The sequence below is a fragment of the Myripristis murdjan genome, chromosome 12 (genome assembly GCF_902150065.1).
Source record: "Myripristis murdjan chromosome 12, fMyrMur1.1, whole genome shotgun sequence".
Classification (NCBI taxonomy): Eukaryota; Metazoa; Chordata; class Actinopteri; order Holocentriformes; family Holocentridae; genus Myripristis; species Myripristis murdjan.
Genome location: NC_043991.1, coordinates 9714783 through 9728403, shown reverse-complemented (window position 1 = coordinate 9728403; position 13621 = coordinate 9714783). Strand labels below are relative to the sequence as shown.

Sequence of the window (13621 nt, the reverse complement as noted above, 5' to 3'; positions counted from 1 at the left end):
TGTTAGTGCTGATATGTGAAAACCTTTAGATCAGAGATAGCAATATCATGAGCGAAGGCCAACTTGCATTTGAAAAGACTGTCACCCACACACATACCATGACTGTTAGAGAGCTGGTCATTTAGAACTGGTATGCAGCTAGCTTGCTGATTGTAGACAGAGGAAATCAATTTCAAGCCAATTTCATTCTTGATTTGAGGAAATATTCAATTGTCTGCTGCTCTTTTGCTGTCTTGCTGAACATTCAGCTATCTCTTAATCATGTTAAGACATGCAGTTGTGTGGGAGATTGCTGCTGGACTTGCAACAGAAGAGCATGTAAGGGACACATCCCCATACCCTTGGGCCAAATGGTAAATCCCCATGTCTGCTCTGTGCATGCCACATTACCAGCAGCAGCCCAAATAAAGACAGACAAAAACTGCCTTTTCAAATTCTGAAGACAGATAAAGCCTTACACACCCTCGCACAGCTGTGGTGCCCACCTGTCAATGCAGGATAGCAACACCTCATCCCAAAGCTGGGCTTCTCTTTTTAGGCAGGACATTCCCAGCCACAGCATCATCACAGCACACAATGCCAGTGCACACACACCAGGTACAAATGATGCAGTCTCTCCTTCCTCTCTCCTGCGGGGTGTAGTGCATATCACTGGATGTTGCTTCTTAGCCTCCTGCAGGAGGGGTTCTCTGGAGAGGATTGGCAAACAGCAGCCTCTATCCAAGAGGATATTGCTGATGTATACGCTTTAATGGCAGAATGCGACAGCCCCCCTCCCCATCTAGCAGATGTTGGAGAAAAGAGAGGACAGAACCAGTTGAAAATGTCAGTGGCTCAAGCCCTGCCTCTCCATGAAAACCCAATCACTTTGCCTTATTGTATAATAAGAAATGGTGGATTGTGTTTGCACCAGTGTGTCATCAAGCAAGGTGATGACTTGACACAGGGTGCTCTGGTATGACTGGTGTGATACCAGTCACGACTCCTTGACACGTTCCCAAATGCCATCCAGCATCAGGACTACGAAAGCAGGCTTTATCACCACGGCTAGAGGAACTGGTGGAGGGAGCTGCAAGCGGACCTTCTCCACAGCAGCCGCTTACGTTCCTGGGAGGTCCTGTCTCACTGACGGAGGGGAGGGGGGTGACATAAGCTCAGGATGCTGCAATGGCAGAAAGAGGATATATTGTCATCCTTGCTGCCTTGGAGCAGCATGGGCTCCTCCTCCTGATTCAAGAGGCAGGTCAGCAGCAGGAGGGCCGCCGCTGTACTCTGCCTTGCTGCTGTTGGGGCTCAAGAGTGGCAAACACACTGGGATAAGTTGGGCAGTCCTTGAGTGCGGCTTTAGATGATGCCATCCTAAGCGAGGTTGTTGTTTTGTGAGCTGAAGAAAAATAGATGAGAGGCAGGATGCTTTGACCCCGTACACAGGCGCTGAGCCCATAGGTTTGAGTCAGCTCATCCTGATTGGCTGGATGCATGCATGTGAATTTCGGTGGTGCCAGAACAATGGAGATGCATTTGAGCGGTTAAACCCGCAGAGCCTCATTACAGGATGAAGCCTGTGTGAAATAGACCAGTGTACATCTTCATCTTTTTTTTCTCCATTACAACAGAGGAATAATTTTTTTTCCTGTCATTTTCTTTATACATTACATTACAAATCTCACTACTATCGGCAAAAATAGACAACATTCTTCAATAGGCCAAATGGAGAACATTTAATAAATAGAACTGTGGGTGGATAAAAAGAGACTAAATTCAATATCCTCAATTTAATAACTACAGTGGATGCAACTTCCTTTTTACCCTGCCAGATAAGAGAGCAACGTGGCTAAGTTAGGCTTCCAGTGAACAACAAACATAGAAGAAATTAATTGTGGATCACATTTACTGAATTATTTTTTTATCAGTGAAAATGAAGCTACATTTCCGGGAACAGCTCTAGCCGGGGACAAAGAATCAAATCAGGGGACTGTCCGCTGCAAACATGTGGTCACCCTACACCAGGCTCCAGCGTGTGGAGGCTAGAGAGGCAGATAAGCCTGTTCTACTCTATTAACTTCACTGAGCCGTCTTCGTCTAATTCTGTGTGAGAAGCGAAAGATGCGAGGATGACATGGGATGGAATATCGTTAATATCACACAAGTGTCAAGGAGAAACCCTGCCGTCTCCCAATCAGGAGCAGGTGGTTGACGCAGATGATATGGTAAATGCCACTCATGCTGTAAACTGCTAAAGCGGTGACGCGACGGATTGTTGTGAAATAACCGGCGCTTACATAAAGAGCAGCCATTTGTTTGATGATGGAGTTTGATATTTTTGTCTAGGACTGATTTCTCTTGATCCGTCTCTGACTAATTGTTCAGATGGTCATCATTAAAGTGAAAACCACTCAGTGGGTTGAAGTACTATGAGTATTCCCGAATGAACAAGTTAGAGAATTTCTGACATTTGGAGTGATTAGGACTCGGTACTGAAGAGGCTTGTGCATTCCTGTTCAAAGCTGTTGCTGAAAAAAACTTCCACTTGATAACCTTTGTGAGTAAAATCACATCACACACTTTGACTGGAAGGTAGAGAATGATCTGTTCAGTAGTCAGTAATCACTATTTTACACTATTTTAAGTTATTAATGGTATATTTGTTTGAAGCAATGGCTGGGATAAGGGGGAACATGTGAATTAAAATAAATAAATAAATAAAATTGTATGATGCAGTGCAATTTTTTTTTCTCCACACATCTTTGCCAGCCAGAAAAATCCCCAGAGGCTGTGAAGAAATAGAGACTGGGCAGTACACCTCAGAGATAAAAAAAAAAAAAAAAAAAAGTTTTTTTTTCTTTTTCTTTTTCTTCTTCTTCTTTTTTTTTTGCTATATTTTCTCTCATCTTTCTGTCAAATACTCTGACTAGAAATCTATTTTGCTCTTGACTGAAAATTCAGGGAGCGAGGGGGAGTCGAGCTCCTCTGTGATATGGAGTGTTTTTTTTTTGTGTGTGTCTTTATTATGCAATCAATCACAATAGGTTTGCAATAAAAACAATAGATTTGGGAGGAAAACTATCGACAGTGCAATAAAAATATATATATTTCATTGAAAAGTGAAAAGAAATTTGCAAAGCCCAAAGTTCTGTCTGCTGTTGAGCTGAGTCTCGTGGGCGGGACCTACACTCAAAGTTGTTAGACACATTTCTATTAGCCAGTCTCGATTTGATTGATTGTTATGTGTAAACATACCTGCGCATTGATTTTCTGTCCTTTTCCACTTCCACTCTGTCTCCTCCATGGACTTCGAAACTGCGGATCTTCTTGTTCCTCTTCTTGGCGGTGGGCAAACAGCTTATAGGTGCATTAGCGCCACCTTCTGGATAGGAGTGTGGATCAGAACGGCTACTGCACTATTACATTAATAACTGTGGATGTTGCCAAGCTGTCACTCCGAGAGAGAGAGAGAGAGAGAGAGAGAGAGAGAGAGAGAGAGAGATGTGAGAGCATATGCATGTATTGACAGTTGAGTGGGTGGGGGCGTACAATGACAACTGTGATATTCAGTAATCTGCACGCCAACCTGGGCCTCAGTTTAGACATGCAGCTGTTACAGTACGAGGTGTTAGAAGTGTGTATTTAGTGGTGTGTGCTGCACTGTACTACCTGTGACCATCTTATAGAGAACGGGAGACCACGTGATTGTGCATTGCATTGTGGGTGGTGGTCGCCATGATTTATGCCACACTCTTTGTTGACATTAATTTAGCTCACAGCAACTATGAGAGCATAGCAACACAGTGATAATAAATGATGATACTGTGTCCAGTGGTTATAGTTCCACCATCTGACTTCTCCTGAAATGACAGTCATTTAAAAAAAACAAATCACAATATTTCTAGAGCATTTCAAATACACATGATACACTGTGTAAATAAGACAGCTTCACAGCGGCTGTAAGATTTATTATTTCACTTTGACAGGGCTAGGCTAACGACTCCCATAGACGTCAAGTCTTTATGCTAAGTTAACATGAAGTGCTCCCCATAGGAACCAAACCAGTGGATGTACAGAGGTGAAAAGGGTATCGAATGTCTTGTCTCAGTCTGGGTACATTGGAAAAAGGGAATTTGGCCAAAATGTCAGAGTATTCCCTCAACAAAGAAAAAAAGGATTGGTAACTTTACTGAGAAAATAAATGGGAAACGAGCTGGATCGAGACAAGCACAAATAGTGGACAAGCGATCTCTAAGTGCTACCACAAATAACATTTTCTGACATGTTTTCTTTCCTTGTTTGTGGCGTGAGCACATACACTTTAGAGCAATTTAGGAATGATAAATCCTAATGTGACACACATGTGATTCAGTGGTCCCATGGTGGGTGTGTGGGTCCGTCCACCTGCTGCAAGTGGCTCTGAGACACATGGAAACTCAAAAACTGAAACACAGATACAAACAATGTTTTCGGGTCTTTTTAGCTCTTGTTCTCCAGTACTTTTTGTTCCACAACGCACACAGGGATTTAACTTTGCAAGAGACATATTTGTTTCATAGCGTTTTCATTATTTTACCTTGAACAGTTTGAACTTGAACACCTGACCTGTGGCTCTGTAGCACAGCTAAGGACAGACACGGCTAGAACTGAAACACTGAAAAACTGTGTTGGAGCTTTTTTTGTGCAATAACTGTCAAATGTTATGTCATTCGAGATTCAGAAGACTTCATTGCACATCATTTATGAGGCAAAAATGTGTTACTAACATATGCATAACATTATTAATGTAGTCTGAAGCTCAGCAATCTAACAGCTCTGTGCTTTCAATCTGGAAAGCTGCTAAATCACACTATCAGCAATCAGGTGCCCATGACAGTTATGGCTGTGGTTATGGTAGTTAATAACAGTGAGCTATTGCCATTTCACCATGTTTTTGTGTTGGATAATACTAAAAAACAAAACAAAACAACAACTGTAGCATCTATTGCTCTGGTTATTTCTTGTTCTCCACTGTCCTTTCTGTATGTCTTGCTCTCTTCTGCTACCGCCACGATCCCATTCTCAACACTTGTAGCGATCCTCAGGAAAAAGCCAAATCATAGTTTGAAACCTGCACCCACTCTGCTTGAGTACTCTTTAAAATGACTGTAATTTACAGTGGATCTGAGTGCAATGTAATGGCTATCTTTAAACGTGGCTTCTTGGGTGGTTTAGTCAATCTGATTACCTCTTACCTAACACACACCAACACCCACACGCGCGCACACACACACGCGACCATAAAGAGAGGCAAACGTACTTGACGTCATACTTGACATCATCAGCGTGAATCACACTGTGGACAGAGCTTAGTCACTACTTGGTAAAAACAATCTCAAGGACAAGGAGCTTAACCTTAAATTGAGCTGAAATGAAGTTAATTGTTTTTATTTTAAACATGGGCAAGAAAAGAAAACAAGCGGAACCAATAAAATGAACGGTAAACATACACAGCAAATTCTCAATAAACAACATAGATAAATATCAGGAGTAGGAAGAAGTGTACAGTTATGTTACCTGCTCCTGAGTGTACGAGGAGAAAGCCGGATGGATCCGTGCAGGGATATTCTCCCATGGGGCTGTTACGCTCATTAGAGTTTGCTGACTTGACACTTTTCCCACTTTCTCGCACCTCTCTGACCTTCATTCGACTTTAGAAACGTGTTCCACCTTTTCACACCTCTCTGACCTTCACTCGACTTTACAGACACTGTTTCCACCTTTTCACACCTCTTCCCTGTTTGTTCTCTGTCTGACTCCAGCGTCAACTGCCAGCAGGTTGGCGTGCGCGATGTGATAGACTAAAAAAAAAATGTACATGTATATTTGAGTCAGCCATCCATTGTGTGTCCTGCTGGGTATGGTCTTGAATAGCAACAGAAAGGCAGAAGGAATGAAATTCAGCACTGTGGACCCTTGTGGTGAGAGTTATTTCTTCCATCGCTAATTTCATGCAGACAATTTGAGATGATCCATCCATTCAGGCATCATTTTTTATTTGGCCTGTGTGTGTGACAGTTCAGTTGTATACAAAGTCGCGATGGTGGGTTGATAAATCACACATAAGTGTATTTAGCTTGTAGTTGAACATCTTCTTCCTGGGGCCTTTCAGTGGAAGTGTTATTGACTGCCAACTGTTTGGACTTTGGTCAACATGGAGCCTGAACCACATGAATAATGCATAGTGGCTGCTCACAGGCATACAGCCTTGTCTGTGTTGCCATTGCACATGCAGTGCCGGAGATTGAGGTGGAGATCAGAAGATCATAGGGAACGACAGGGAATAAGGCAGATAGAAAGCAAAAAGGGGGTGGGGGTACACAAAACACATCGGCCCAGAGATGTATGTATGAAAAAAAAAAAACAACAAAAAACAGACAGGGAAGATACAGGACAGGGAGAGACAGAGAGATAGGCAGAGATGTGAGAGGCTGACTAAAACTATGAGAATTAAAGGGAGGAGACTAAAATCATTAGATTGTTGGCATCAGACAGACGAGAAGAGAGATGTTTGTGGGTTAAAGTTATTGTTAGAAAGAGGGGTAGGTATAGATTGGTATGTGAAAACTCCACAGGAAGTGCTCGGCAGATTGGCCATCTGGACCTCTGAGCTGACAGCTTGACATGCACTAAAAGCAGCGAAAGCGGAGCAAATTCACTAAGTTGGCCCTCTCTGGAGATATGCAATGCATTACACGCAAAGCGTAATTAGAGGGCTGGTGAAGCAGAACAGTACCCAGAGTGAGTGTCACCATGAACAGAATGGTCCAACAGAGATCAATGTTCTGCTCTCAAAATTAATGAGGCTAATGTTGATGTGACAGCCTCGTCACTGAGGATCCGTGGGGAATAAGGCCGACTTCGACAAGTCTGCACGGAGGCACGGAACAGATTATGTACATTATTAAATAACAATGGACATACAAGCACGCATATACATACACATACACACACACACACAGAGTGAAAAAATGTTTTCAGACATTCAAACGTTTGACACAAAAATGATTCATGAATATTTTAATTTGACCAATTCATATTGTTCACCAATAAAGTCATTATTTTCATTATAAAACAGACTGTTTAAAGTGAACAAAGAATACAGCTGATTACTAAATATCAATAAATTTAGGGGGAAAAGCAGAAATTTACAATAGAAAAGTACCTTTTTTTCCAGTGTAGAAATCTAAGGAGTGACTGAAGATGAAACAAATAATTCACAGCTCGATGGCTCTCAAATATAATTAAGAATTGATTACAGATGAAACACACAAGTATGCGCACAAATGTGCACAGCAACATTTGCAGTCTCTTTTCAGGGAAATAGTCTGGTCATTTGAGGAAGATGAATGCTGAGAGAGCATGAATTCAACATAAGTAATAAGATGAAAGCAGTGCTCAAAGTTATCTTTCAGACAAAATCTTCCTCGCGAAGACTGTCATTGCAAGATCACTTGTTCACAAAGACGTACACGTTACACACATGAAAGCTGATTCGGCATCGGAGCACTGCCGGACATAAGAGAAGTTGAGGCTTTTTAAATTTTTCATTGATTTTAAGAAAGAATCCTGGATCCACTATAACCTCTTTAATTTTACAGAAATAGAGAAATGTGACAGAGTTCTCCCATGTTTGACCCATGTTTGGGAGAGCCAAAATGCCAAAAATCCATTTGGCAATTTGGTATTTGGTGTTGAAAATGGTAGAAACACATATTCATAAAGTACAACATATTAACAACTTTATAATTCAGAAAATTACATTTTACCCTTAATAGGAACAGTTTTTTCCCCCCTTTTGCTTCTGATTGCCCCCTCTTTCCTCCAAATGAAACTAGGTAGTAGAGGTTTGATTGCATTAAAAAAAAAAAAAAAAAATCCAACAAATTTCATTGGCAAGAGGATGGTTTGCTTTCTTCACACAACTTTTCAGAGTTCAAACACTCCTTCAGCTACCGACTTGATTTCCACCCGAGGGAGCTGGATGAAGTCAGATTCGACTGAACTGACAGGTGCAATGAAAACCAGTGAGTCCTCTCATAATTCTTTGCTGCTCTGACGAGGGCATGTTTACACCATCCTGGCCTTTGATGAGTCCTCCTTAAAAAATCTTGAAAGATGAAAAGACGGCGCTTCATGGGGTATTAAAATATGTCAACTAATTTTAAATTATACACAGCTTTGTTAGCGGCGCAGTCAGAGCTACGTGTTCGGTGCATGTTCGTTAATGATTCATTGCTCAGGTAACTGTTTTTCTTTCTTTTTTTTTCTTTTTTTTTTTTTCCTTAAAGCCTCTTGAACTCGCACAGTCTTTTGTCTGTGTCTAAACGAAGCCGTGTTCTCCTTATGGAGACGATTAGCTGACGTGGTCCATAAGCTCCCGCGTTAGATACAGCCTTCCGTCAGTGCCAAGGCTCTGCGATCCGCCGCCAAACTTCGATTCCACTATAAACTCTGTCAGTACTTAGGTGATGATGAAGCAAGATGGAATGTAGCAAAGCTGGCGACCGAAGACCACAGGCCAAATAACATTTTAAAAACCTGCGGGAAAAAAAAAATAAACAAAACAAAATCGTCTGTGCCTCTCTGTCCTGGTCCAAGGTCACCCTTGTTAGCGTGGAGGACCATTTTATTGTATCCTGGGATATAACAGATGCTATGGGAGTCGGGGACAGGCTGGGCTCTCTGGGTCTCTCTCTGTCGCCATATTTCAGTGTTGGTTGCTTAGACCACACAAAGCAGTTTCTCTCTGGTTAGTGGATGGTGGGCATATCTCCCAGCCAGGCACCAGGCAGCGGGCGTGGACATGTATACTCGTTCTGGAAGAGAAGAAAAGAGACAACAAAGTTAGAGACATTTGACAGCTGGTCCAGGCCAGTTACAGTTGTGGTGGTAACAATGTAAAGTTAATTACAGTGCTCAGTAATTTGATAACAGTACAATGGGACTATGACAATGCCAGCAAAGCAAATTAGGGTAAGCAATTAAGCAGATGATGAAATCCCCTATGCTTGGATGGCTTAGAAAGTTGAGGTGGAGAGGCTTCCCTAATGTCTAACCGAGTTTTTAAAATGAAAACCCGTGGACGGAACCCTTGCCAGAGTTCATTTTGGAAACGCTAATTAAAGCGGAGGTAATTAAATCAAAACACGCCATTCCGTTCAACTCAACTTGCTTACATTAACATTTTATCTCAGACAAATAGAAGAGGTGTTTCAAAGAGTTAGTGGGAATGTGTGTTGAGTGCAACGACTGGTATCTGAATTGCCCCGGAGTGAGGCGGAGGTCTACATCTGAGCAGCATGGGCCGAAATTACTGACTTTTTGGTGTGGAAAGTTAATTACATCCCATCCAATAAGTCCCAGTAAATAGAGTTAGTCATTTTTCACTTTTCATGAAATTTGTTTTTTTTTTTAAATGCACTGTGTGCCAGAACTTGACCAATGATGTCTTTTTGTTGTTGTTTTCAAAGTACATTTAGTGTAGTGTCTCATTGGGTTTGTATGTGTGTTATGTAATACATTTTTTTCAGACCCACAGTGGGAAATCCTACATAGAAAACCTGGAGGAGAAAGCACAAACCACAGGCAGTAGAAACATCAATGATATTCAATGACTGCGGAGTCACTGGGAACACACCTTTTCAATGAAATACATGTATTTGAAATATATGGCCTCATTATTCTGATCACACGGTGTATTATTCTTATCTCAAGTTATGGGAAATTTTTAATCATGAAAAGGGAGTAATATTGGACCTTTAAATGCAAGTGAGTTTCATCCAGCTCCTCTCAAGCTTGCTGCAAATTAGTGAGAGATTTTGACATTTTGCTCCCATTTGAAAGCCACAAGGTGTGAATTAATCTTCAAACCAAAAGCAACGCAGGCACACTCAGCCCAGACGTCCGAGGCTTCCCCTGTGCTGTTTTCCTCTTAAATCCCACAAGTTTATGATTTAACCTTTAAAAGAGCCTATTTGGGACTTGGCTTTGGGTAAATCCACATTTCCTTAATAATACAGATACGCGTATCACCTAGACGCTTCGGGTTTTGCCGGTCTAAGCAATTTCCAAAGCTTTCAGTGTCTGCTTGAAATTATCTGGGCCTGCGTTTTTGCTGCCAAAGCTGAGCTGGTTGTCGGTGAAAAGCAGATTTCTGTAACTCCATCTGGAGCACAACTCTGATTTAACTGCTATTAAACGGGCTGACAAGCCTTCACTCAACTCTCCATCTACCTTTCAGGTGGATAGTGGTGAAGTAAATACAGCTGCCAGGTCATCATAGAGCCGCGGAGCGTTTGAATAGAACACAAAGACGGCAAAAAAAATAGGCAGTAAACTCTGACCGACAAATCAGGCTGTACTGCTGTAAAATGCAAACACACAGCGAGGTACATTTTTAAGCACAAAAACAGACATAAATACTAAGACATATAAGGAGACTTGCAAAGGCACACACACACACACACACACACATTTACTTAGGTCACTTCTGGGAACATTGCATAGACTTACATTCATTTCCTAGAGACTTACGCTAACCCATAACAGCTACACGCCAAACCCTAACCCTAACCCTAGCCTTAACCTTAACCTTATCCTTAACCACGGACCCCCCACCCCCAAAAAACAACTTTTTTTCCAAATGGGGTCACAGCCTTTGTCCCCAGTTAGAGAAACCATCCCCAATTAAACAATAAGTCTGGTGTATGTCCCTGAAAGCAGTCAAAAACAGACCACACACACACACACACACACACAGAACCACAAAGTCCTACCTGGGGCCTTTTTCACAAAGCGAGATTAACGGGTTAGCGAGCTAACTTTGGGCTTAACCCCGGCTTTTCAGTCTCACGACAGCAGCTCACTTTTAGGCCATGTATATCACCATGGCAACTTAGGCAGCACAGTACAGAGCAGGTTCGGCTCAGGCTCTCACTTCAAAAACGCCCTTCTCCTCAGCGAGGAACTGGGAAAATGGCATCAGTATCCCATGAACGTCGGGGAACAGTTAAAACCTTTTCTCTTTCTTTGTAACATGAAAAATGTAATAAATATCTGAAGTGTTTCCAGGCCATCTGCTATAAAAGAGAGCTTCTATCAAACAGATAAAAGAGCAGTAGGTAGCATACATTAGTTGACTATTAATCAATAATAAAGGGAATTTACTGTTGCATATTAATCAGTGAAATTCTTTCACAGAATTCCCGAGAGAAACCGGTCGATTGATCAGTGACACTGACTGCTCCCATATTCCTAGCCCGGGGGAAGATGAGGCCAACTTTGTAAATGGAAAATCTTTTAACAAACTCAATGTGATGACACAATACTCTGGCAATGGAAAGTATGTTCCGAAATGATAGGACAGTGATAAATCTATTAACTTGTAGAAACATTACCTGTTGCTGTTAGAGCTTTTGTATTACCTGCATTTATCGTATCGAACATACATTTTAGTAATCTTGTTCTTTCCCATACGTTCCACCTTAAGAGTCTCCTTAATTAGAGCAAATATTTATGGTCTACTTTATTGCTTTTGTTGTACAGAATCATATTATTATGCTTATACTTTAGTTATGTGTTTACATACTGGTCCCTTCCTGGGATAAATAGTTTACCTTGATTTAAATGGACAGCACATCCAGGGCGTCCTGGATCTGTTGTCCACCCCGCCCGTGTTGCATGTGATTGGATGTTTTTTTTTACAAATCCATCCTTTTTATGTGAATGTGCACATAGCTGGGATTAGAAAATTCTGGTTTTAGAGTGAGTTTATAAACACATTCATGAGGCCAAATACTTGGGATCACTAATATTTGGAAATTTATAATAGTTGAACTACATTTATAGAGTTAAGGAGTTAACCACATTAAAAGAAAAAAAAGGTGCCATCTAATTTTTTTGGGCCCAGTAGCAAACACTGTGACCAAAATGGTTGCATAGTAAACCTTTTATTTTTGGAAAGCACAAGTTCATATTTGACTGTCTGTTTAGGAGGCTGTGCATCCACAGGCTCACAGGCAAAATGTTTTTATTAGGCAGATTTTTTAGCTCGAGTGCTGCATCTTACATTTTACTCCATATTTATTGTTCAGTCGACTTGTGCCCTGTGCAAAAGTCTTATACTGGCAGGGAAAACACTTTTTTTTTCCATCTGTGTGTGTGTGTGTGTGTGTGTGTGTGTATCTATTCACAGATATTCTCACATGCAACTGGGCCTACCAGCCTAATTATTTTTGACTCTGTGATCAAGGTCCTCTTGTGGCTGCAGTGATTCAAAACCTTTGAAAAGCCTGTTTTAAATTACAATTGAGAGCAAATTCCTCAGCTGGTTTTTCACCAAATCCAAGCACCAGAGAGGGGGAGACATGCCTGGTGGAATTCATTCATCCATTCATCCATTCATTCATTCGTTCATTCATACAGTAGGTGCAAACAACAGTGGCTACTCCTGCTGTGTCTGTCTAAAAAGTCTGTTGGGTTATCTGCAAAACTGTGAGCCATCCTATTACTTTTCAGACCAGAAATCTTAATAAGTGTTAGACCAACACTGAGGAGGAAGATTAAACGCTGAACTTCTGATCTTGCCTGACTTTTGTACTTCTGAGTTTCGTGCCTTGAAACAACAGAGAGCATTGCTGTTCAAGAGTCAGAGTGATGCAGTCTCACCCACACAGGTGCTTGAATTATTGAATCAATAAAAGTAATTCCACACAGAAATAATTCAACAGCATGAAAGCACCTTGAGAGAAATGCATTCAGCTGATCACGTCTTCAACAAACCGAAGACAAGACATTATGACAACAGAAATATGGGATATTGAGAGTCTTTAGCTCTGATATCACTTTTGTGTTAGTTGAACAGAAGGCCTTCAGCTCCCAACTCTCCTCTGACTGCACATGTAATAGGACTGACATCAAGTCTGTGAGAGCCCCCTCTTCTTTTCTGGTGAGGTGAATTACCTAGAAGGCCACTTGAGGAGGAGCAACTTCATCTTTAATGGAATCCCAGAGTCTCCTTTTGAGAATTGGGCAGATTTAGAAAACAAAGAGAGGAACGTGACCAGTGAGCTCGACTAGAAGAAAATTGAGGTGGAACGGTGAAAGGCGAAAGAAGTTAAAGGAACAAAGGTATACATTAACACTTTGAAATCTGATTTTCTCCTCAATTTTAACTAAAGTACCTTCAAAGAAAGAAGAAACATCATTTTTCCATATTACACCACACAGACTCCATATCGTATTCTGTATTTGCTCACTGTAATGCTTCACTGAAGCTACATCACACTTATACTGAGTGAAATATTCACACCCACAATGCCGTTGTTTTACAGCTGCAGCATTACATCAAATAGAATATATCTAGATGTGCTGTCCATCATTTCACACACATTACCCTGTGATTCAGCAGGACATGTTTGGTATCTTTGGAAACCATGACATCCCCACTAGAATAAATTTAAAATAAGGTTCTGTGGGTGTGAACAAAGCCTGGCCGCACAGCATGCATTTGTAATGATGAGCCCACCGATGGGATCGGCAGAGCTGAAGATAAGGATGTCTGTGAGGTATTGTGGTAAAAAATAGTAAGAGAACT

At 41.4% G+C, this 13621-nt stretch overlaps 1 protein-coding gene across 1 annotated transcript in view; it reads right to left on the bottom strand.

The window, feature by feature from the left end:
* Nucleotides 1-8414: 8414 nt before the first annotated feature.
* Nucleotides 8415-13621, bottom strand: part of lrrtm4l1 (leucine rich repeat transmembrane neuronal 4 like 1) — a 43416-nt gene continuing 38209 nt past the window's right edge. The window contains exon 3 of the mRNA XM_030065822.1: nucleotides 8415-8843. Coding sequence (XP_029921682.1) covers nucleotides 8778-8843 — 66 coding nt within the window. The 3' untranslated portion in view covers nucleotides 8415-8777. The remainder of the gene's footprint in view (nucleotides 8844-13621) is intronic.